The sequence below is a fragment of the Thunnus thynnus genome, chromosome 20 (assembly GCF_963924715.1).
Source record: "Thunnus thynnus chromosome 20, fThuThy2.1, whole genome shotgun sequence".
Taxonomy (NCBI): domain Eukaryota; kingdom Metazoa; phylum Chordata; class Actinopteri; order Scombriformes; family Scombridae; genus Thunnus; species Thunnus thynnus.
The window spans coordinates 4,251,703-4,278,541 of record NC_089536.1 but is presented as its reverse complement, the minus strand read 5'-3'; the positions used below and the strand labels follow the sequence as shown (position 1 = coordinate 4,278,541).

Here is a 26,839-nt window from a genome sequence, read left to right as displayed (position 1 = left end):
ATAAAACCAGTTTATTTTTTTGGTCAAAAAATCCCATGAAAAGACCCGAACCCACAAACCAACAATGAAGAAAAGTATTTCCTGTGTAGTAGGCTCGCCGCGGTGGTCGGTGTTACTGGTGTTACACAGTGTTGGGGCATACACTGATTACATAACTTACCCACTGCCAATACCGTAGTTTTGCTTTTGTTCTCTAGAAACAAACCGATTTATCTCATTTTCGCGTATCAGCGCCCACGTTCATCAAATAAAAAAAACTCCAGTTTGTAAAGTATCGAGCGTGTTATTAATACTTAGCGGGACGACGGACGCTACAATTTAGGGCTGTAGTCTCCTGGTCGGTTAGTTGGTCGATATGCTCTCGCCCGACTAAATTCTCATTGGTCGAATAATCTCCGTGTTATTTTCTGAAGAAGAAAAGTGCTACATCAACAGCCTTCCAGGAGTAATCCATTATTTCCTGCGGCGGGGGGGACAGACTAACAAATTACCTGTGAAAACAGCAGGGGTGTATTCAAAACACCCCCGTTGTTTTCACAACTTTGAACTCGCCCAACCTAACGGAGACTGCTGGGTTTAACTGTACTTAACGGTTACTGAACGTTTACTGAATCAGCGTCTTTCCTGTAATAATAACAGCAAAGATATTTTTTTAATGCCAAAAATAACGCTAAATATCGGTAGCGTAACTCCGTTTAGGAATAGGGCAGTGCTTAGTATGTTTGTGTAGCGAGTGGGGAAAGAGCGGTAGGAAAGTGACGGTTGATGCGAGCGGAGCAGAGGAAACGGTTAGCGGTAAGTTCTCAGTCTGGCGGTAAATGTACAGTACAGACTACAGTGTGTCAGTTAATAAATGCTAAAATGTCAAGTCTGTTTTTTCCCCCCCAAGTGCTGGAAAGGTGAATGGGGTTAGCTCCAAAGTTAGCAACAATAGGTTAGCCTAACCTGAAGACGCAAAACCCTACTACAATTAGAAACTGACTGTCTGCTAGCTGTTAGCGAGCAGCTGCGCTCATGTCTCTCCGGGTCTTGGTGCTTGTTTTCGGCAGCGTCGGTCAGTCTGCTGTACACGGAGGACGACCCGCCGTCACTGACTCTTGAGTTAGGGGAAGATCTAAACTAAAAGCTCCACAGATGAGCGTCATCGAAGAATATCTTATTCTGGTGTTGTCACGAGTTTATTAGTTGGTGGGAAAACTGCAGCCAAAACCTGATACACCTGATTTGCTTCCATGACGTAAGACTCCATACTGTAGGTGCTCCAAAAAGTCTTAAACAGCAATATTTTTTTATTTTAAAAAGGAAACTGTGCTGATGTACAGAAGAGGAGGGTTTCCCCCGCCGTCGTCGTTGGTGGTGATGATACTGTACAGGAAGTGTGCACGTGTTCATGATGAAGATGTAGTCGTAGAGATCAGCTGAACGACTCCACGGCAGCAGAGGAATAAAACAAACTGTAGGAATGTTGTTGCTGTCAAGTTGAAACCTTTTCATGATGTGTGAAACAGATTTATTTTCAGCTCCACCGCTGTGAGTTTCAGCTGTTTCGTCAGCGTTGCCTCTGTGTTTCTCCCCAAAGTTAAACCATGAAAATCAACAAATTGGACTTTCTTTTTTTTTTTTTTTTTTAAATAAAAGCATAAAGTACAGTGTTTTTTTTCCTCGACTGAGAGAAACAAGTTTACAGCAGGACTCCCATAGATCAAAGTAGAAACACACACAGATCAAAGCCCTGATGTCTGAAATGACCAATCATCTGAAAGAATAACTGGCTCTGGGTTTGAGAGACAATAAGAGAAAAACAAACACCATTATTTTATCTTCTCTCACCTCCAACAAGTGATAAAATATGTAACAAAAGGAGAATTCATCTGTCAGCCTTCGTTGTATTTAAACAGGATGAGGCTCAAACTCGGTTTCTCTCTGTTTGTTTCAGTAACTTTCTCAGCAAGAAACAACTCAAAGAGGAATAAAATCAGAATAGAAGTTATAGTATAAAGTCTTCACCTGTCAGTCAGAGGCGTCTTTACATTAAAGTTAATTACAGCTTTATGCAAACATGACAGGACGTTTACAGAAAGACACAAAGCAGGATGTAGTGCAGAAATATCTGCAGGTACAAGATTTGCTGTTTGATCATTTGGTTTAACAAATACTATTTTGGATATGCAACATACAAGCACAAAATTGATATCATTAAACTACATGTTTGACAACATTTTCTAAGTTCAAAGCTCCACTTACAAGCTTTTTCAGGGCTCTTTTTGGTGCTTTCAACAGCATTTCTTGGTCTCAAGTAGGCAAATCAAACACTTATAAGACCATAACTAGTAAAAACAGCTGCTAGTGAAGTAAGTAGACCTTCAAATTCAACAATTAACTTCTACAACGAAATGTTAAAACTATGTTTAGACGTAGATATGCTGTGTTCACGTTAACCATATCTATTAAATTTACGTTTAATTACATTAAACATTGGCTGGTGTGAGGCGTCCATGTTTGTTTAGTTTTCATGCATTTCCTTAATATTTATTATCATTATTACAACCTCATAATGACAACTTCTCCACCATTTAATTAATGCAGCATCAGATAAAACAGCAGGACTCACTGGAAGGCTCTTATCATGTCATGATTTATGTGCAATTCAGCATATTTCAAAATAAATTCACATAAACTCGTGCAGATCTGAGCTCCGCATGCTCGAATATGTTGTACAGAATATCAATCTGCTGTTTTTGACCTTTTCTCTCTTTGTTATTCAGTCACAGATACTTCACTCCTCCACCCAGAAAGACCAGGAACCACTGACGGACCAAGTCCCAGCTCCGCCTCCAACCCGAGCTCCGCCTCCAGCTAACTTCTGCTCCACCCGCCCCGAGACCCCCGCTGACAGCATCCCCGATACCGCCGACCCCACCGCCGAGCGAGGAGAGGAGGATGACGGAAAAAGAGCGATGAAGGGGAAGAGAGGAACCTACATCAGAACCCTCCAGCTCCCTCAACCGTCCAAACTCCGCCTCTTCCTGTCTCAGACGTCCAGCTCTGCCTATGCTGCTTCCGCCTCCGCCGCCTCCCCTCCGAAGAGCAGGGCGGCCAGGCAGCAGGCGGCGCCTCTCGACCCAGAGAGCGGCTCCAGTTCCGGGGTTAAGATCAAGACGCCGGCCTCCACATCTGGCTCCGGCTTGTCCCGCCTCCCCAAGCCAAAGAGCCACTGAGTGAGCGAGCGAGCGTCTGACGCCATCTTCCTAACACGCAGCGACGCGAGCCAACCAACCGCAGATCGTCATGGAAACGACACAGCCAGTAGTTTCGGTGAAGCTTTTACTTTCTGATGATTTCACCTGCAAACTGGCGCTACTGGCGAAAAAAATTTAGACTTTTACTGGTTTATTCCCAAACTGTGACATGAATATACTGGTACTGCTCTCTAAATTATTTAAGCTGTAAATGAGATTGGAATATAAACACTTTAACTTATTTATTGTTAATATTTTGAACACTGTGACTGATTATGGAGGTTTAAAAACACGGTAACACTTTATTTTATTTAAATAAATTCATCACGTCTCCTCTCTCTGAAAAAGCTTCTAATGAATTAATTCGAGTTAATCGCTGCTTGCAGGTCAGCGGCACATGAAAAATGTAAGATTTGTCTGCAGGCGAGTGTTCAAGTAAACGTAAATGAAGAAGAAAGTTTTCAATAATTAACGGTTAATAAATTAATGAAATGTAGTAATTAATAACTGCTTATAAACAAATCTGTCTTGAACTTCTCTTTGCTTCCAAGAGATTTAAAGTCTAGTCAAATAAAGTGTTACCAAAACTTTTTAAATGATTATATTATGATGCATTAAGTGTGGTATTTATTTATTTGCATTAGAAAGCAGATTTAAAAAGCCACGCCGGAAGCTTGTCGATGACGTTTAAATATAATATAAACCGCTACTCGCTCGCTGTGTGTTAGGAACCGTTCTGATTGGTTCGTGTGCCTGATTGACTCTCTTCCTGTCTGACGTAATTACTCGAGAGCCGACACATCCCTCCTTCCCTCCTTCCTTCCCTTCCCTGAAGTCTTCCTCGCCGCCTGAGAGTCACAGAAACACAAAAGACTTTGTAATCGCGTCACGTCTCCGAGGTCAGAAAATCCAGCTTCATCGTTCTCTTCGCACAAATCCTCTCGCAGTCCACGTCGTGTGTATCAGATTCACTCTGCGTTTAGTTTCAAGTACGTCGTCGAGCGAAAACGCTGATTTTTTTTTTTAGGCCTTAATCAGCTCCTTTGTGAGCAACCTGAAGGTCAAAATACTAAATTTATTCATGTCGCTGCTGCTGGAAACATCCTTCTTCCAGTCTCGCTGATTACTGTACTCTTGATTCGTGAGAATATTCGACAGTTTTCATTCTTATAAAACTATTTCAGAGCTTTGGGAAGAAACTGAAAACAAGGTCTTGTTTTCTAAAGAGCCGACGTGTCGGAGGTTCGAGGTTTTTTACCAGACGGCCATGAAATAAATTAAGACCTTAAAAGTTGTTTGTCAAGGTCTCAGTTTGCGTCAAACTAACTGCTTGTGTTTAAAGCCCCTTTTCAACTCAAAAAGGAAAAACCAGAAGAACTAAACTAATCCTACTGACTTCAGTATCACTGTACAAATATATAAATGATTCTACATGGAAAATAAAAAACTAAACTAAATTAAGTCCCGGAGTTCCTCAAAAACCTTCTTCGTTCCCTGAGAAAGTTCCTGCGGTGGTTCAACTACTTTCCATCTGAATAATCGACACCATGATTCTATTGCTGCAACTAACCATTATTTCTTAAATCATTTTGTCTATAAAATGTCAGAAAATGGTGAAAATATTTCCCAAAGTTGACTCTTTAAATGTCTGTTTCTCCAAACAACCTCCAACCCCCGACGATATTCAGTTTATTAAAAAAAAAAAGCATTAAATCATCACATTTAAGATAAAACCAGCTCTTTTTTTTTACGTATTTGCTTGAAAACAACATCAGACTCGTTGGTTTGAAGCAGACTGAAGCCTTTAAATAACGACTGAAAGAGAAACATGAATTAAAGTTCATTGAACTGAGGAGCAGTTTGCTAAAGTCAAACAAAGACTGAAATTTAAACTTTTTTTTTTTTTTTTTTTTCTCCATTTTCTGAATGCTGGATTTCACATTTTCGACTGAGACCTTCCTCACATTAACATGTTAATAATAATCCTGCAAGTCAACGACTGGAATCAAACACACACACGAGTTAAATATTATCACATTTATATCATTGATTATCTAGAGGAGATCGTTACCCTGCACCGCTCTGCCATCCAACATCGCTTGCTCTGATATTATTCACAGTATATGCAATAAAATATGCAACAAGGTCATTGGTTCAAACCCCCCCCACCCAAAAAAAACTGTCCCATCGTTGTGCCGTTGAGCAAGTCTGGAGGTAAAGTGTGAAAATATGCAAAAACAAACTGAGCTTAGTTTCACATTTCATGCTTTCAATGATGGTTGAAGGTTTTACAGACAATCATCCCGAAACTGACACGACTTCTGTTCTTCATCTGGAAATGAAAAAAAAAAAAAAACTGCACACGATGGTCATTTCAACAAAGTGGAAACTCTGCAAGACAACAACAACAACAACAACAGCAGCGTCAGTTAAAGGTCCAGCAGCTCCGTCGTTCATCGTATTTGGAGCTAAAACAAGTTAATTGGCAGAAAATTAGTCTGCAACAATTTAGACAATAAATTAAATCAAAAATGCCCAAAAAGTCGCCAGTTCCAGCTTCTCAAGCTGAGTATTTTAGGATTGAGGACTGTTGGTGTAACAAAACCAGACATTTGAAAATATTACTCTCAGCTTTCGGAGAGCTTTTTTCAAACTTTTCATAGATTTCAGTGATTAAACATTTAGTCGTTCAAGTGGAGCCAGACTGTTTGGACCGACAAGGTCGTGAATGAATCAGGCTTACAAATAGTTGCTTTTCTTCCTTCTTAGATGTAAAATAATACAAACAGTTAACATAAATGGAAATTTAAAATAACAGAAGAAGAAGAAAATGCAGAACAGGCCAAAACATAAAAAAAATAAATCAGGAAATAAGTGAACCGGTGACTTTTCCAGAAGATTCTGAATAAATCTGAGACGAGATACAGACTTTATTATTATTTATCTGCAACGTTTTAATATCTACTTCCTGTCTCTCTCTCTCTCTCTTCCTTTTTAACCCGCTCATCTCATCATTGTCTCTTTTTTTTTTTCTCCGTCAGACTGTGACCCCCCCGTCTTCTCTCTCTTCATCTCTTTCTGTCTGTGTCTCATCTTTCTTTTCTTCCTCGTCCATCCTACATTGTTTTATGTGAGGAAGCTGCAGCAGGAGGATAACAAGGCCAACGGGGAGACGAGGAGGCTGTCGGCTGTAATTGGTCTTTTTAAAAAAAAAAAAAAAAAAAAAAATGTATTCGACCAGCTTTGTTCACCTCTCCTCTGCTTGTATTATCTCAACACTCATCTTTCTTTTTCTATCTCCTTTCTTTCTTCTTCTGCACCAAGGTTTTAATCCGAGACTCTCTATTCTCTCTCACACACACACTCACACACACACTCAGATACACCTGAGAGCAACAGCAGGTACCACTCAGGTGTTGTAGATAAACCCGGTTACTATGGCGATACAGCCTCAGCAGCCACGGCAACAACGCCGTGGGGATTCAGGAGGAGGTACTGCCTGCACCCGCCGATCTGCTCCTCTTATTTATTCTATTTTATTTTGTCCTTCGCCGTTTTTCCTTTTATTCCAACACACACACACACACACACACGCACACACACACACATATATATACACTGTATATAGAAGCTAAAACCAAAAACAAAGCTGGTGTTTTCTTTTTATTCTCTCCTTTCCTCTCCCTCTTTACCTCCACATCTTCTCTTATCCTCCTCTACCTCATAATTTTCTTTCCTTCCCCTCGTCCCATTTTTTCCCGCCACATCCTTTCTTTCCAACATCCTCCTTTCATTTCCTCTCCCTAACTTCCTTCCTTATCTCCACCTTTCCTTTCCTGTCTCCTCATTCTGCTCCCTCCTCATCTTCCTTAAGCCCTTTTCTTCCCTACCTCCTCATTTCATTTCCTCACCCTTATCTTCCTTCCCTCATCCCTTCCTGTCCTTCCTTACATCCTCATTGTGTTTCCTTTCTCCTCCTCCCCTACCTACACATTTCCTCCATGTTTCATCCTCTCTCTCTCTCATTGTCTCTCATCTCTTCCTATCCTTTTCTTACTTCTCGTTTCCTTCCTTACCTCCTTATTTTTTCTTGTCTCCTTTTCTTTCTCTACTTCCTCCATTTCTTCCCCATATTCTGCATTCCTGTCTCCTCATTTTCTTCTCATCTTTTGTCTTCTTTCCTTCCTGCCTCCTTGTTTATTTCCCTCCACATATTTTCCTTCCTTGTCTCTACCTTTTTCTTCCATTATGTCCTCATTTTGCTCTCCTCCTCATCTTCTCTGCCTCCCAGTCTCCTCGTTTCTTTTCCTTTTCATTCTTCGCCTTTCTTTACCTCCTGTTGCCTTCATCAAAATGTTTGTTTCTAACCTCATTACTGCTTTTTTCTTTCCCTCCATGTCCTTGCATCATCCTTCTCTTCTCCACCTCTCACTTTCCTATCATCTCTTCATTCCACACGTCTCGTTTCCTCTTATATCTTTCATTCTTCACCTCCTCATTTTTCACATTTCTCACATTTCTTCCTTCACAGACCTGCGACTTTGAGAAGAAAAAACATGAAGGTATCTGCGATTTAAAAGGAGGTCAAATCTAAAACTTTATTGTCTGTCAGCAGCGGCGGCGGCTGGCATGTGTCCGTCCTGTTAATCAGCGCTGTGATGTTACCAGCAGCCTCCCACAGAGAGCAAACTGGGAGGATTTTTGGTGGTAAAAGAAGAGCAGATTAACAGTGTCTTAACTGAAGCTTATGCTGGATTTACCTGGTGAACATTCTCACCCGGCCGCTCGCTTAGAACTGAAGGTCGTTTCATCTTAAAGACGGGATTCATTTATGGAGAGAAATAACCGTTAATCTGCCTCCCAGCAGCCCGCCGTCCAATTAAAGTCCTCCCGACAAATCAGCAGGAAGCAGCTGCTCACATCCAAACAGGAAGTAACCTCAGACGTGTCATCACTTTACTGTATGTTGATTTAGTTTTTCATTTTAGATGTATCTTTATTTATTTACTGTAAAGGAGAATCAGATGTTTTAGTTAAGTTCCCCAAAACATCTGTTTACGTTCAAGAGACGGCGTCCTCCAGATTAAATCAAAACATCCGACTTTAACACAAACTCACTGTTTTTTAATTTTAACTAATTTTAACCTAAAACACAATCTTCTTCCTAAACCTTAAACCTCAGAACTGTCACATCATGATATTTATTTTCCAACAGTGATTTGTTTTAGAAGGTTTTGGTGACCAATCATTTATTTTTATCCTTTTAATTTGAAGGATTTGTGGGTAAAAAAGTTGCTCAGACAAGATAGTTTAGGGTTTCATATCTGAAACTAAACTATCAAACAGTTTAATGAGTTTATAGCTGAACAGATTTGTAGAAAAACTATTTTATTTGTCCATCATTCCGACTGCATGTGAGTCGTATAACCTTTTATAGGCTCCTTTTCCTGTAATCTGTCGTCCAGTCAACTGTGCAGTAAAGGTTTATCGCCTCTTTTTATCAACTAAGGCCTCAATATTTAAAACATGGCTCTTTTTTTTATTTATTTTTTATTAATGGAGATAATCTAAGCACAAATGTCCACTTACTAGCATCAGAGCTTTCAACCATATTCTTCATTCAGCGAGTAAAGCTGCCTCAGTCACGTGATATTTGACAATGTGTCATATGACCTCACTTGGTCCGATGATAGTAAGTGAACCTTTTGTGCTCAGATCAAGGTCAAGAATGAAGATTCATGGTCATAACTTCTATCTGATCACTGACAGGATGGTAACTGTGGTGTGTTTTAGTTTATTTACAGGAGAAACTGCGTCTCTGTTACTTATTTTGTCATCCAGAGAGTCCTGACAAATTTATTTTAGCATCTTCAGTCATTAAGAAAAAACGTTGGCTGAACATCTTTACGTTCTAAACATAAACCAACATTTTTTCTAAATGACTGAAGATGCTAAAATAAATTTGTCAGGACTCTCTGGATGACAAAATAAGTAACAGAGACGCAGTTTCTCCTGTAAATAAACTAAAACACACCACAGTTAGCATCCTGTCAGTGATCAGATAGAAGTTATGACCATGAACGTTCATTCTTGACCTTCGGAAACCGTATTTGATGGAGATGATCTGAGCACAAAAGGTTCACTTACCATCATCATGTGACTGAGGCAGCTTTACTCGCTGACTGAAGAATACGGTTGAAAGCTCTGATGCTAGTAAGTGGACATTTGTGCTTAGATTATCTCTTAATAAAAAATAAAAATAAAAAAAAAAGATCCATGTTTTAAATATTGAGGCCTTAGTTGATAAAAAGAGGCGATAAACCTTTACTGCACAGCTGACGATGGAAGAGTTAAATTCTTCTAAGTGTTATTACAGGAAAAGAAAAAAAAACAATTTACTGGCTGAACATCTTTACTTTCTAAACATAAACCAGTAAATTATTGGGTTTTTTTGTTGTTGTTTTTTAAACTGTGCTTCAAAAGTGCAGTGTTGTTCAGGTTTTATTGTGGCTGAAAACCAGCAAACATTCAGAGTCCAGTCGTGTTTTAAAAACAACACACGTAGCTGGAAAATTACAGGATCAACTAATTTCTTGGGGTCATTGGATTTAAAAAGTAAATTACCTGTTTTGGTTTGATTAACATTCGATGCTTCTGCTGCATCTACTTAAACAGTCTAGACCCAGATCTCTCAAACCAGCCGTAACTCTGAACAACAGCCACATGGTGCGAATATCAGCTCAGTCTGACGAAATACAACAGGATGAATTTTACTCCAACACTGTTTATGATAACTTCCTGCTGTGTCACACTTAAAGCCGTTCTTCTTCTTCCTCCTCAGTTCTGTAACTTTATCTTCCAGCGAGGCGCTCGGAGCTGCGTTAATTCATGCAAGTGAAACAAAACCCAGCGGGACGCGTTCACACCCTCGCAAAAATCACACACACACACACACACACACACACACACACACACACACACACACACACACACACACGCTCTGTAGAAATGTTTTGTGACCAGTTCTTCCTCAATTCAGTAAAAAAAAAAAAAAAGAACAGAAAAGCAAAACACAAAAGGAAAAGAGGAAAATAAAATGGTCTGATGTCAAAGATTTTCATTTCAGAGTATCCGTCGTTGCACAAAAGGATGTCTCATTCAGGCAATTAAAAAAAAAAACATTATTGAAAACACTCAAGGCTTCTCTTCGGCCTTCATGTCTTTCCAAAACTGGAAAAAAAAAAAAAAAAGGCTTAAAATGATAGAAAACTGCTGGTTTATTATGGGATGTTTCACAGAGTGTTTTTAGGGTTCGAGGTGCAGAAAAATTCAAAGACGAATCATGAAAACTGAAAACTGTTCCTCATATGTTGAGCAAACGTCCCAAAATCTGTAAACTGAAGGTTTATTCATGACGAACCCGAACAGGAACTCATTTTAAGAGCATTTTCAAACTTTATTTAGTGATATTTTGCTCATTTGAACGGGACTCTGGTTGGTTTTCGTTCTCAGGACGATCAGTTTCAGACCAAAACAACCACACAGAGACTCTTTAGAGGAAGCGTTTGATTGAAATAATCAATTTTAGTTAAATTTGAATCAGTTTTGTAAATTTTAGTCTTTGTTTGCTGCAATTTTGAGAAGTTATTTCATGTTTAGAACACGTTAAAGTCGGTCCCTCTGCAGTAAAAATGCTGTCTGTAACCATGGTGACATATCAGCCAATCATAAAATAGCGTGTCCTGGTTTAAACTCTACTCATGTCGCCTTTATTTTTTAAAATAAAACGTCCCAAAATTTTTATTTTACAGGTCTGTGATTTCTGAATAATTCTCCGTGATGAGAAAGAAACGACTGTGAAATTTGTGTGTTCAGTCGGTAAATTCATTCAGAATTTTAATTAAAAAAAAATTCAATTAGAATTTAGTTAATTAAGAACTAACTTAGTCGATGCAAATCAGGTGATCATTCATTCAAATATGTGAAATCCGTCTTCAGGTCAGAAAACAAACAGTAAAGTTTCTAATAAATTAATATTTAATCGGCTGCTAGTTCTTTCCTGTTAAATAAAATGTTAAAATTTCCTTCTGGATAAGAAAAGCTGCAGACATGACACCTGTTGTTGTTGTTGTTGTTGTTGTTGTTGCCTAAATCAGCTGGTAGACGCCCTTAAACATCACTGAATAACCAGTTTGAGACAAACGGAGGAGAAAATATCCAGTTTATTATCTTCATTATTTCCTTTTACATGATACGAATGTTGGAGCTTGAAGTTATCAGATAAAATCTTCACCTGCAGACATGTTGAAGCTCTACAGTCTGTTAAACATGTGACACAAACACTGATGATGAAGATCTCTGAACGTCTCATCTTCACGCCTCATATTTCACTTTAAATGATCTTTTTTCTCTCGTCAGACGAAAGCCAGACATCTGCTCCGAGTTTGGTTTCCGGTTTGAAAGTGATCATTTTGTCCCGTTACTGATAACTGCTGTGTTGTTTGTTTGTATTTTGGTTTTTGAAACATCCAATCAGGTTTTGAAATTGTAAAAAAGGTCACTGAACACAGAAATGAACCTTTGAAAAATTTGTTTTGACTCAAAAAGATCAAATATTGTAAATTCTCAAATTAAAGACAGTATTCAGATTACGGTCAAACAGATAAAGGCTGGTAAAACATTGATGGGTGTAATACATGCTTACTACTGTAATACATACTAAGTTAATCATAATGTACAGTTCTCATTACCTGATTAATCCCAATCTCTTCTACTTTTTGAAGTTTTTTTGATCGTTAAGCTTCCGTTAATGAAAGTCAACACTCGCTGAAGATATTTCACATCGAAAACCTTCCGTTCAAGGAGATTTCCTCCCTTTATAAATGGGACATATTCTGCTTTTTGTGGTTTTATATCTTTTATATGATGTTCTGATGTCGGATGTTAAACATGGTCAAAGTTCCATGAACGTATTTAGAAATGCTGCCTGTAAGTCAAAACTCAGGGCTTGAACCTGCCCTGAACACTTCGTTTGCATTTGGAGCACAGACGGAGTAAAAGAAGTGAAATCCTGTTACTATAGTTTGTTTACGTTCCTCCAGAGCTGGAGGAAGCTTCCTGAAAGCTGACCAATCAGAACAGAGTGGGCTCATCGGGAGGCGGGGCCTTAAAGAGACAGGAGCTAAAACGGCCTGTTTCAGACAGAGGCTGAACCGAGGGGCTGCATAAAAGGACCAGTAGAAGATAAATAAGGAGTTTTTAACTGGAAATCATGCAAAGATATTCCAGTTGAGCCCCAGAATATTAATATAGAGCTGGGAATGAGCAGAATATGTGTCCTTTAAGCTGCTGGAAGGATTTAAATGTGACATTTCTGAGTAAGAAATGTTGAATTTCACAACGATTGAAGAAACATCAAAGTAGAAGAAATTGGGATTAATTGGTGAATAAAAACGTATTCCTGTTCTGTTCTGGCGGGTATGACATGACTCTGTTGTGGAAGTGGACTTATTATACTGGATTTATTAGGACACATGTACACGTTACATTAAACATACAACAGCAAATGGGAGCTGATCAGAAAATATCAAATACTTTCTGATAAAAGAACCAGGCCTTTGTTTGAGAGTTTACAGTATTCATCAATGTTTTGCAGGTGAAAAGTTGGAGTTTCCACCAATAAGCTGCTTTGTTGTGGGTTATATTTCAATACTTGTATTTACACGTATTTAAATGGACGTTTAATGTTGTTCTCATGTTGTGTCTCCACAGCTCAAACCTTAAATACTCTGAATAACGTACTCACTCTTCATATCTGAAATGTGTGCCACACTATACAGTATATCCACTCTGCTGTGTCCTGTACTGTCTCTGTGTGTGTTATCTGAGGGGAGGGGAAAAGACTTTTATTTTGAAAACTTGGGACAGGTATTTACGTTGACAGACATCCTGCCATTTCCTGTGTCACCTGCTGGTTCTTTGCTGAATTTGTGTGCAATAACTCTGGAGAACTCAAGTGTTTTACCTCTCCGCCGCCGCAGCTGCACTAACACTTATTTATGTGATGAACTGTACAAAGTCTTAATAACTGTAATAATTATTATATTAACACTGAATTGTGAGCTTGTAAAGCATCTCAGTCTGAAAAATGCACTTTAAATAGACGAAACGAGACGACGTGGGGCTTCGTTCAGCTGAACTCTCAAAGACAAAAGAGTTTAAAATTTGTGTTTTGTTGTGTTTCTGTCACGACGATGATGATGATCCGACTCACCGTTCAACATCCGCTTCAATGCTGCGTTAATGTCATATGGAAATAAAACAGGTTTCAAACTAGACAATCATGGTCATCTGAGTTTTAGGAGGTTTAGGAGGCTTCATGATGGGACGACTATGTAATTTGGCTCTATTTAGGTTAAACAGAAACATACGTAGTTGTTTATTTGCAAAAATTTTCAGTGTAAAGTTTCAGCATATTAGTTTTTTTTCCCCAATAATGTCTTTAAAGTAGCTAACTGTTCATTCTTTATTTCTTTAAAAGTTTTATGTAACTTGGTAGCATGAGAAAAATGCTTTTTAAGAAACAACCTAACATTTTGTTTGACACACAGAACTACACACCAAGTAAAAACTAAGTATTTTCTGTTAAATTTTTTGCAAATTAACAACTATGTATGAACCCAAATATAATGAATTAGCACTTATTAACTAAACAAACGTAACTCTTGTTTTTTTCCTATAATTTGCACCAAATTGCACCGCCTACCTGTCTGTAAAATGTTGTAAAAATTCACTGTAAAATACCTGCAAATTACTCAGGAAATTAGTATAAAGTTAAAGGAGCTGTCAAGTAAAGTGTTACCAATAAATGTTGTGTAACCTGCAATGTTTTAGGCAAGAATACAGTTCAACATATATATATATATAGAGAGAGAGAGAGAATAAAGTCTCCAATAATAAATGAATGATGAAGGAATATTTATTTGGGTTTAAATCATCAAGTTTCCCTTTCAGAGAAAGTCCTATTTTCCCCTTTTTAATTATTTCAACTTCCTATGAAATAGCAGAGCAGCTGTCATGCACAGCTGTGGCGTTTATAGCACCTGTATCATTAATTCATCATCATCATCATCAGCAGTGATATTCCAGTCGCCATCATTAAAAGTTATCGAGGAGATATACAGTAGTTTGTAGCGCTCGTATTAAAACTTAACAAAGTGCTTCACTGTAAAAAGATTAAATAAAATGAACAAGGGTGAAAATGATAAATGTAAATAGAAAAAGATGATAAAATGTCCTTTTTGTAGCAGGAAAAGTATGATTGAATAGATGACGGCTGTTTCAGTTTCAGGGTCCTCGTAACGCACCTGCTGACCTCGCTCTGACTCTCATGGTTTACGGGGACGTTTGTTACACTTCGACTTCAAATCTAATTGTTTAAAACTAAAAACTAACTGTGGGAACCTTGATAGAAAAAGTTTATTTATGTTATGGATTGTGTAAAGAAAGTTAATATCAACCTACATATCGTTATCTGATTTTTAACCTCTTGCAGCCCAAATTAAAGTTCAACATTTTACAGATTGTAGAGTTTACCGCAAAAAAAAAATTTAAATTACACAAATTACTGAAATTGGAAAAAACCTGAAGGAACAGTGTTATTAGATTAATAAACTCCATCGTATCATGTTAGCAATAGATCGATAGGAAAACCACATGCTGTGAAATCTGTTTGTCGTTATAGTTTAACATAAAACTCAGAAAACTACAATCATGGCTTCCTCAAATTCATTCTCTCCATATGACATAAAAGCAGCATTATAGGTCAGGACGCCTGTTAGCTTCGCCTTTCATTTTAAAGATGTTTGAACCCTGCTTTCATTCAGTAATACATTTTAAAAAAAAAAAACGTCATAATAGCATAAATATCTGCTCTATTGATAAATTTAAGAATCATATCTGTGTGTGTGTATCTTCTGACTATCTGCGTCAGACCTGTGACATCACATCCTGTTTGAGTGCGACAGAGTCTGTTTTCATGATTTAATGTACAGCAGCTCCTCCATGGCTGATGTCACCTGCTGCTGCTGAGATCTTATTGGTTAATATTTATGATGGTCCTCCCTTGTCATTGGCTGAGATGTCTCTGATGCTGCTGAGAAGCTGAAAGCTGAAATAAAGATAAACGAACACCAAGTCTGAGTGTGTGGAGTCATTGATGATGGTTATTTATTTATTTATTATAGGGGGGTTGTTTATCAGGCAGGTGGCTCTAATTAAAGAAATCTATCCAGTTCCTGCAGTGAAAACACGCTAACCCAACATAAAATATATATGAGAAAGAGTGAAAAACACACACAGAGGACTGACGCGTGTGAATAAATCATCGTGCGAGTTTAAAGTTTCACTGCAGACAAGTTTGTCTGTTTGTGTTCGACAGGCGGCGAGACAAACAACAGCTTGTTGGTTCATTCTTCTTCTGTGGTTGTTAAGCATCAGTGAGGCTTTGAAACAAAAGACTGAACCACACACACACACACACACAGACTGACTGCATTTCCTTGCTGTTTAGACTTTGAATGAACCTGCAGTGACGGAGCTGCACTCAATTACAGTCAACCGTCTTCTGCCAGAGCAGCTGAGCCTCATACTTAGTGCAGCGCTCTGTGTGTGTGTGTGTGTGTGTGTGTGTGTGTGTGGACAGGTAAGTGTAGAAGAGTTACTCTGACATCCCTCCTGGTTAATTCCCTTCCTGTCTGAATTCTCCACACTGGAGGTTTTCTTCCTGCTGCTGAAGATTAAAAAACAAAAAAAAAAGACAAATCCTGGAGGTCTAACACACACACACACACACACACACACACACACACTCCTTCCAGATCCAGTAAGCCGTTAAACAAACTGATGTGTGACTGAAGTAAAAACATGAACGCTGCTTCTATCTTGCTTCTTCACAAAGGAAAAGCAGCTGTAGTTCATTCAGTTCAATCAAAACATCAGTTTTCTGTTTGTCATTAGCACAGTTAGCATCACAGTTACATTAGCCGTTTACGACATCGTTACACCTGACAAAGACCAGCAGCAGTTGTAGTATGAAAATTCTTATATTTGAACCATTGACATCACCATCTTGGCAGTGCATGACGCTGCCTAACTCCCAGCCAATCAAAAATGGGCAAAGAGGCCACCTAGCGGCTGGCGGACCTGTCACTCAAAGCAGCCATGTCCTTCATTATGCATAACTTTACGGCTTTATAAAATTTAAACGGGCGAGTTATAAAAAAAAAATTCACCCCCCGTACAGTTGTCATGAAAGAGGAAATTAGCTACAGAGACCAAAACCGTTTTTTGTACCAGGCTGTAAACATGTTTATTTCTGCTGTAAAGTTGGGACATTTTCATTTTTCAGCCCCGGAGGTTGCCGCTTGATTTGAAGCTTTGTGCTGAGATTCTCCCAAAGCGTCTTCGATAAAATGAGCAGAGCAAGAACACACAATATATATATAAAGTCATACAGCACCAATTATTACTATCAGTCATATCGTTGTTCGAGTGCTTTCAGAGTCCTGTGGTTGTACTGTAACACTTGACATTTACTCTAGTGGTAAGTGTGTAGTTCAGGGTTTCTTTAGCTTGAAAGACATTAGTGTCTCTTCACAAATGAAGCAGAGAGAAGATCTTTGATTAAAATGCAGTCACATCGCTCCACAACCCTCCTATTCACGTCTGTTTCTTCTACATTTTTTTAAGGTTGCAGATTGTCTGTTCTGGGCTACTCTAGAAACATGGCAGTGCAACATGGTGGAGGAAGACCCTGTCATGTGGAGTAGCAGGACTGGACCCAAATGCAGGGGTGAAGAAGACCTTTATTCTTTGGGACTGGGCAGGCAAAACAGAAGCAATGATCCAACCGGACTCAACTGAAAACCAGACCTTAAATACAAACTAAACTGATCAGACAACAAGGAACAGGTGACGAGACACAGGGGCAGGCTGGGAGCTGATAGGCTGGGAAGACACTGAGAGCACAGCTGACGAGGACGAACGCAGGGCAGGTGTGAGGAAGAGTGAAGGAACACGGCAACAGAAAACCACAATACTCTAAATCACAACCCAGCATGAATCAAACCGTCCCAGAATGACCTAAACTTAAGACAGTCCTTCAGAGATACAACTCAACTGAAGGGGAGGACGGCTGAGGTCTCCGGGTAAATGAACCTAAGAACACAGAACTACAAGCTAACCAAATACACCTAACAGTCTTTCCAAGAAACAACTCAAATAACACGAAAGAGTGAAATCAAATGACCAAAAGGACTGAAGAGAAGTGCAAAAACAGGAAACCAAGAGAACATAAAGACACAAAGAGTCCAAAAAACAAACAAAGTCCAGGCAGGATGTGACAGTTCTGCTCCTTCTGTAGATATAAAGGTCTCATTCTAAGCTAACGAAAACACAACAATCCTTATTTCCAGGTGATTAAACACTAATTAAAATTATGATTATTATATTCCATTTCTCCCAAGTCCGTTCTGCTAGATGTCACTAAATTCTACGCACTGGTCCTTTAAAGTCATGACAGACGTCTCCATTCTTATTACTACACCACTAAAAAGTTTTTAGCTTTTCTCTGAGATGATTAGCAGGAGATTCTCAGCCAGGTGGATCCTAAACGAAGGTCCTTCATGCCTGATTTTGGCTGCTTTCTGTCCTGTCTTTGATGTTTCTTAATCTTGTTTTTCAAACCGTCACTTATCCTGGGAAAAGGTGAATAAATGCATCTTCTTCTTCTTCTTCTTTAAACTGGTTCACGTTTTAACTGGAAGCTGTGAGTCTGGAGACAGTTTAGGATCAAGTGTTGAGATCCTTTATCCATCATAAGCTTGTTTTGTTTCTCTTTGATCCTTTTTTTTTTTTAAACATGTTTGTCTGAAGAAGAGCTGGAGTCACTGTTTCTGCAGGAGGAAACGCCGCTAATCCGCCGACGGCTTTTTACAATGAGAAGAAGAAAAGAGAAGATGTGTGTCTGACCCTCACTCTGAGCAATTACCTTCATATGCGACTACATTTTTTTTTCTGCTACCTTAATTTATCTCTCTGAAGTCACAAGGTCAGGCTGGATGGTCCTGAGTCTTGTGTGTGTGTGTTCAGGTTAATAAAAGAAGCTAAATTGTAATAAACAAGTTTTTTTCTGTATTAAAACAGAGACCTTGATCTTCCTCTGACCTTAACCAAGTCTGAATGCAACCATACAGAGTTTAATATTTATGTAGTTTCTTCTAGTGGATATTGTGCTGCAAAAATTAAATATTTTGTTGGGGAAAAGCAAATTATTTGACCTACTAGTCTTTGTTCATACACACAGCTTTAGTTGTGAATCTACAGAGTTTTATGCATCTGGTCTGATCCATTTTTAACAGTTTCTAAAGCTGTGAGTGTTTCCTAATCCAATCAGAGATGGTAGCCGTGGTTACCTGGATAGGAAAAGGATTAAAAGTCTTTTTTTTATCATGCAGCAGATGCAATATTTTTTCCATCCAGATGGTTTAAAAATGTGGAAAATGTGTTCTTAATCTTTAATAGAAATGGATTTTTTACCACTGTTACACTAATAAATAAGAGACACAAACTGTTGATACACATACAGTCAATACTCCAACATGTCTGTGCATCATTTTCAGGGGAAACAATCAGCTGAGTCATCCTGAAGTTCTCCTTCGATGTGTTTGTGTCGAACTTTCTCCTCCGCCGGCTGTATTTCAGTCTAGACGCTCTGTGTTTCCTGACAGCCGACTCTTCATCCTGACCTCAATGTGTGTCCTCGTCTCTCCCGTCCGTCCGTCCGTCCTTGCAGCCCCCCCCTCCTCATCTTCACCGGGACTTTAATCTCGGAGTCTGATGCTCGGATAACGCTGAAAAATGTCCCCATTTGTCCGCTGACACCCTGAACACAGCGGGAGTGATGGTCAGCGGTGATGTCGCTCCGTCTTCATGCCGAAGGCCGAGCTGAGCGACAGCCTCGATGATGATGATGAAGATGATGATGATGAGTTGTTATCATGGAGAGAGACGGCTGCATCTCCGACCTGAGATAATCCGGGAAAAACAGACCTCACAAAAGAAAAGAGTGAAGCTTCTTTTTACTGTCACAAAACTTTATATTGAATCGTGTGTATCGTCACTTCAGTCAAACATGCTGCAGTTATTTCAATAAAAATCAATTAAAATATATCAATTGTAAATAATCCAACATAAAGAAAATACAGTAAATAAATACAATTTTAAATTTTTTTCAGGTAATCAGAAGTCTCTAATTAGAGCTGGACAGATGTGAACAGAACGAGCTGCTTCCTGAGGCGAGTTCAGAGCCGGTCTCATGTTCAGCCAGGTGTGTGTGTGTGTGTGTGTGTGTGTGTGTGTGTGTGTGTGTGTGTGTGTTTTGGATGTTTCCTGCATGAGAAATGTGGGACATCTGAATATTTTGGAGCCCTGCAGCTGACTGAAGACAGCAGAGAGGAAACACATCATTTTCTGCCACCTTCCACAACCTGAACGACGATTTCTGGCACCGATTTCCAAGATGAACGGAGTTTTTATAGTTGCGTTTTATTAGATCTTTCTTCCTGTAATCATTCCTCTTGTTCTCATACTGTCCATTAAAAGATTCTTTCATCATGCACTTACAATAGAGGTGATGGAGGCATCCTGGATGTTGGCAGAGGGAGATCGATATCCGGGTCACAGCTGGAGGAGAGATGTGAGCAGAGAGGAAACGAGGAAATATGTTTTTAGAAAAATGAGACGTCGGTTTCTGATGACGACGAAGTTCAGACCCTCTAATAAAAGGTGCTGGTGGTCATTTAGGAAATTATTTCTCTGTTTATAAGATTTGAAGACTTATAGTAGCTTTGATGTCTGCTGTGTGGGTGTTGATTGACAGGTGGCTGCTCTCCCCGGCTGAGTCGAACTGTTGACGCAATATTTCACTAAGTTTAATGTTACTTGATTATGAAACCTGCCCTGTTAGCACAATTTAGCTAAAATAGCTAATGTTAGCTCAAGTATGCAGCACTCAGTGTTCCCAGTAAGCTAGTGTTAGCTTGGGTCCGAGGTAGCGTGGCGTGTTTCCACAGTGTGAAAGGTCCTGGCTCCAATTGGAAAATATGGCGCCGTCCATAAGCTGCAACTCTGAGCTTCAAACTGGCTCCAATAAAACCAACTGATGATGTCACACATCACTAAATCTGGCTCTCCAACAAAAAATATTTAGTCCCCGAACAGAAGCTGAAGTTTTGTTCTTAAATGGCATCAAATATTTTACATGACTGCTCAGAAATCTACAGTAGATAACAATGATAGCGGCGCCCTGATGGCCTGATGGTTAAGGCACATTCCACGTAACAAGACCCTTGTTACAAGTCATACTCGACTCACTCTACATGTTTCCTGTCTCACTACACTTCCTCTCAAATAAAGGAAAACGGGACAGATATGTGTCAGTAACAGCACTTCGCTTCAGCCATGATGAAGCAGGTTAGTGTTTTTTGTGTGTGGATACTAACATAAGCTGCTGTGACTCGGTTTATTCCTGAATGAATTAAAAGAAATAAACAAACAATACACATTAAAAACATATTTGCTGTCTCCTGTCATACATGTTCAACCTCATTGGATCAAGTCATCTACACCTGGTGTCACTAATGGTTTAATAATCCATAGGATCATTTTAATTTGCACACAAAACCATGTTTGGTTTGTTAAACATGCTGCCACTCGGTATAAAAGAATGTAAGAAAAACATTGCAAGTAAACTATTTTATTTGTAGAAACCTGATACACTAAAATATATTTACTGTAGGGAAGAATCATTTCCTTATTTCCCTGCATAAACGTTTCCATCTGCTTATCTCCTCAGTAGACACACACAAAGAGAGAGAGAGTGAAGGCTTCTGGGAAATGCTGTCCTTGCTGTTGCTCCGCTGAGATAAAACCACATTAACATCCTTCCATCGACTCATCATCATAACCTCCTTTTGTAAAAACAGCTCATGTGGCTTTTCTAAATCCTGAGCATCGTCAGCGGTTTTCTTTCCCCCCCGAAACAAATTATTCTATTAAAATTATCTCCAGTCGAAAGCAGAGCGGCAACAGATGAATCATCATCATCATCACTATACAGTCTGTCTATGTATTTCTGGCCTTGATGCCGTCCTGTAGCGTTCAGTATGTGCAACGACGAAATGAATAAATGCGTTTTTAATGAATCCGGTTTAGCTGTTATTGCACATTATGAGGTCAGTAAAGAAGGCCGATGTTTTTCTCCGGGGAGGAAACAGCAGCAGATACCTTCAGTGTGGATTGATTATTAATGAATAAATGGGAGTATAATGAACTGTGCTCAGCAGTTACCGCAGCTTATTACAAGTAAATGTTACTGAATCATTTTTCTGGTTGGTCCTCTCGGATATTTTGCTTAAAACACGTTGCTGTCTGTAAATTAGCAGAATTGATGAAAGCAGGCGTCATTTAATGTCTTCAGGACAACAGAGCTGCAGTGAGAACAATAAAATCTACAATGATGCCTTGAAAATGTTATAGTATCTACTTTTTTTTTTAAAACTTAATTTGTGTACATCAGGTTAAGGAAGGCAGTTTTTCCCAAAGAAATACAACAGAATCAGTGTTTTCAGTGAGTGACGGCGCCCTCTAGCTGCTGTAGTAATTATGATGGAAGCAACAAGGGAGGTCTGGGTGGATGGACGGTCAATAAAACATCAGACTTTAACACGGAAGATCTTGTGTACTTCCTGTTTCCAACCGCCAGTCGACATTGTTTGTTTCTTTTTTGTAAATTACTTTACAAAAGTAATTTCATGTTTATGAACTTGTGAAGTGAGACGATTTAGTTCCTGCAGTAAAAATCCAGTTTATTCTTCCTGTAGACCAGGGGTTCTCAACTGGTCTCACCCTGGGACCCACATTTTCCCACGGTCATTAAGTCGCGACCCACTTTTATAAGATTCTAACCAAGCAAATTTATTTTTCAAAAATATCCTTCGAAAACACACATATGTCACCTTTTTTTAACATAAATACATATATATGTATATATATATATATATATATATATATATACGTCATATTTGCGCTTCACGACCTTGCCTCCGAACATCAACACAATTTTAAAGTGAAAGTCGAGCAAATGATGGTTACCATGGCTACGGCGCAAGACTGCTGCACATCTCTGATGCATGCCTGTCAAAATATACATATATTTTTTTTCAAAATAAAAGACAAGTCCAACATCAGATGCGCATTAAATATTATTTATTTTGACCAGCTGTCCGCGACCCACCCAGAATGGGTCCGTGACCCACTTCTGGATCGCGACCCACCAGTTGAGAAACACTGCCGTAGACGACGTTAGTGACTCTCACTTTTCTCTTCAACAGTTTGGATCAACATGAAACTCTTGAAGTCGAAGCTACAAGACTGTGGACAAAGATTTCGGGGTAGAAGTTAACTACGACTCCAAAGATGCAAGATTCGCTAACAGCGAACGGAAGCTAAAGATGACGGTGTCGAGAAAACTTTTACAATCTGCAGCATGAATCAGTTCAGTTTTTATCAGGATGAATAACGTATCATCCTCTAACTTTAACTGCATGGTGATTACTGTAACCATGACGACTAAGATCTACTAAACCAGTGTGAGAAAATGCGGCCTTTTGGTTGCCAGACAACGTCACTTTTGCTGCAACAAGACATCATCTGGCAAGGTGCTGCGTTGGCCAATCACAGACATGCACATTCCCGCTGGATCATTTTGTAACGTGAGCTCCGTGTTCCCGCAGTGAACCTCGATCACAATCATCTCAATGAAAGATTAAACTGTTGCTGCTGTAATAACTGTCCAGAACTGTAAAATCCTGTAAAAGTCAGTGAGTTATTACAAGCAGCTGTGTGGTGTTTTGGCGTCTGATAAACACATTTAACACATTTATCTGTCGCTCCAACTGAACTTCAACACCTACAAATCAGCCCTTTGCACCGTCATCTTTCCCTCGATCAAACCAGACCTTAAAACATGATTACTGTTTCATTCCACAGTCGTTCAGTCTCAGCGTTTCTTTTTTTTTTAACCTCATGATGAAGTGTCTACTATAACTTTTATCTTAATTTTCAGTTCATTGATTGGTTTCGTGTCCTTGCCGCCACCTCAAACGTCCCCTCGCTGGAGAGTTTATCTGCCGTTTATCTTGTTTTATCTGATGAGCGGAGACGACAGTTTGGCCCTAAAGTGACTCACAATAAGCAACAACAACACAGTAAAAAAAAATAAATAAATAAAAAAAACTTTCCGGATCAGCAGCATTTACACGCTGCTGGCAGGAAGCAGGTCTCGATCCGGCGTCGCAGACTTCAGGAGGACAAACGGCGGAGAGAAGATCCTGCTGTTTGAGGGACTGAACACGTGCTGCTTCTCAACCGTTTTAATGTATTTTAATGAGTTATTTTTCTCCGCTGTTCACCAAAAGCAGCGTGTTTTATACCCTGAAAAATAAATCAAATGTGACGACCTTGTAAACCGCTGAGCTGCTGGGATGTATGTGGACTTTTGTCTTTTTGACCTTTTTTCACCACAATATTACACACAATATACAGTACAATCATATTTATGCTTCATTATGGCAACAGTCAGACTGAAGCCGGGATTTTAGAAACACTGACATCATAACTTGTAACAAGTCAAGACTAATACTTTTAATTATTTGTATTTTTCTTTTGTTTCTTTATTAAACTGCTCAGTTATACTGTCTGTGTATAAATATATAATATATAAACACAAGTCTTCTTCACTCTGCTGATAGGAAAATACTGAATCCTTTCATTTTTGAATGTATTTACAGGCCAAAATATTGATTGATTATAAAAACATAAAAGTGTTTAACACCCCTCAGGAAAAACTACAAATTATTGCACATATTTGATTTCATGTATAATTATATCAGTAAATCTCTAATTTCTCTTATTTTTGCCTCTTTTTTGTCCTTGTTCCTTGTACTGATTCCAGCAGTTTATCAGTTTTATTACATTTTTATCTTTCTTGTGTGTCTCAGATTGTTTTTACTGTTTACGTTTGTTCTGTCTTATTATCAGCTGTTCATTCATCTGTAAAGCACTTTGAATCACACCGACTCGTACGATTGTCGCACTACTTTCTTGTTGTTTATGATATTTCTTATGCATTTGTCTTCTGCCAGTTCCTTAAATAATTAAGTCCTCTAAAGCTTGATTGTCTGCCAAACGACAAAATGCAAAAAAAAAAATCCTTCAAACGGATGAATGTGAGAATCATTTTGTCAAAATATCCAGGCTTCACTTCCTGTGATGAGACGTAGCTTCATTTTCAGGTGTCAGAAGCTTAAAAAAAAGTTGTGAAGCTTTAAAACGAATGTCTCTTTTTCTGTCAGTAACAACGAACGACAACAACAACAAAAAAAACCTCCTAAAGCTACAATAAAGCTGCTGTGTTGGCACAAAAGGAAAAGGCATCAAAATGATTGGCTGCTATTGACAGACAGCGCAGATCTCCGTCCGTCCCTCCGGGATCGACGTCGTTTCTCAGACGTTTACTGTAACTTTAGAGAAGAAGAAGAAGAGTTAAAGCAGAAGCATCATTTTCACTCTGTCATTTTTATTCCCTCAAAATAAATAATCGTAAAAGTTGCCCTGCCGCAGAGTTAATGGCTTTTTCACTTCAGGGCTCAAAGCAATAAAACCAGCAGATTTAAAAGAAGAGAAGGACACACACACACACACACACACACACACACACACACACACACACAGGTTTACCTAAGTCACTTTTGGGGTATTTACATAGACTTACGTTCATTTCCTTTAGATTTACCTGAGACACGACTTTTGTCCCCGGTTGCACAAACCGTCTATCAGATTATGCTAATTAGCTGTAATTGGCCCCGCCTCCATAGACACAGGGGGAAAAAAACACAGAGAGGAAGATGAAGGAAGGAGGAGGAGAAGAAGAAGAGAAGGGAGGAGAGGATGAAGAGGAGGAGTCAATTTTAAGAAGAAAATGTTCAAGTCTTCTGGTTCCAGCTTCTTAAACGTGAATATTTGTTTATTCGTCTGTGGCGGTAAATTGAACGTCTTTGGACAAAATAAGACATTTGAGGACGTCGTCTTGAGCTTTGAGAAACATCGACATTTTTAAACAGATTAATTGATAATGAAACTAATCGTTAGTTGCAGCCCTAAAGAGGAGGATACGTGATGGAGGACGAGTATTTTTAAAAAGAGTTTCTCAGTTTTGAGAAATGAAGTTAAACAGTTTGAAGGGAACATTTTATTTAAGAACAAAAACAAACGATCTGTTAGAATCTCACTAAAGACACTAAATTACACACTGCAGAAGGTTCATCTCAGCATAATAGGAGGTAATTATTTTCTACTTATTACACGTCCTCGCTGTTAACACCGATCTGATAAGTGAGTGTGTGTGTAAAATTAAACAACTAAAAGAGATTTAAAGGAAAATTCACCTGAAACATGATGATGTATATAACTGACTGTCTGCTAACTCTCGTCCCCCTTAGTTACTGTTGCTACACCTGTCGAGGTTTCCATCTAGAGCTGGATGGATGTTCTTGCTGTAATCAATAATTCATGTATTTAAAAGTTTATCTGAAGCTAATATGAAGCTTCAGCGTCCAAATGAGTCAAATCAAGTAGATATCTTTCAACGTTACAGTCTTTTTAGTGCCAAAGTCCCTCTTTTTGTTACTATACTTCCACCTGCAGCTCAACAGGGAAACACAAAGAGGGAATTTGATGCTAAAAAGAGTGTAAATGTGTCAGATATCCACTTGATATGACTAACTCAGACTGCTGAAGCTGAATAGAAGCTTCACATCAACTTTTAAATGACTGTGTGGACACACTGTGGATTTTGGCCTCCATCACTTCCATTGAAAGCACATTTGAAGGATCTTTTAACATCCAGTATGAACAGGAGGAATGATTACAGCGAGGAAAACCTCTTTCACTGTTCATATGGACTCTTGACTGTTGTTTTAAGACGCACTTGAAACATTATGAACTTGTCCTTTAAAGGAGACATATTATTCTTTTTCTGATTTTCTGTTATTTATATACTGTTATATAATGTTAGATGTCAGATATTAAACATGAAATGTTTCCTGTGAGACAAATCCCAGGGTTCAGCCGCCCTGGGCACAATTTTTTTACTCTCCTGACGAGATGATGTCAGCATGTCTATAAACGTGTTAGTTCTGTAGCCTTGGTTGCTAAGGTGGTTGCTAAGGTGTTTCGGTGTGTTGCCCACTCTCATATTTCAGATCTGATTCAACATGTACGGATGGATTTGAGAAGTTGACAGACGGAGTAAAAGAAGTGAAATCCTGTTACTATAGTTTGTTTACGTTCCTCCAGAGCTGGAGGAAGCTTCCTGAAAGCTGACCAATCAGAACAGAGTGGGCTCATCGGGAGGCGGGGCCTTAAAGAGACGGGAGCTAAAACGGCCTGTTTCAGACAGAAGCTGAACTGAAGGGCCAGTA

The 26,839-nt window shown here is 38.9% G+C and overlaps 1 protein-coding gene and 1 long non-coding RNA gene across 3 annotated transcripts in view; both read left to right on the top strand.

Annotated features, from left to right (window-relative positions):
• LOC137171559 (serine-rich coiled-coil domain-containing protein 2-like) overlaps window positions 1-3,529 on the top strand; it is a 63,841-nt gene extending 60,312 nt beyond the window's left edge. The window contains exon 13 of one of the 2 annotated variants that reach the window (XM_067575566.1): window positions 2,766-3,529. In XM_067575566.1, coding sequence (XP_067431667.1) covers window positions 2,766-3,218 — 453 coding nt within the window. In that variant the 3' untranslated portion in view covers window positions 3,219-3,529. The remainder of the gene's footprint in view (window positions 1-2,765) is intronic. The other variant, XM_067575568.1, reaches the window with a different exon arrangement.
• Window positions 3,530-9,114: 5,585 nt separating this feature from the next.
• Window positions 9,115-15,434, top strand: LOC137171560 (uncharacterized). Its single transcript, XR_010924786.1, has 2 exons — window positions 9,115-9,684; window positions 9,723-15,434. It is a non-coding gene; the product is annotated as an uncharacterized lncRNA (long non-coding RNA).
• The last annotated feature ends 11,405 nt before the right edge of the window (window positions 15,435-26,839 follow it).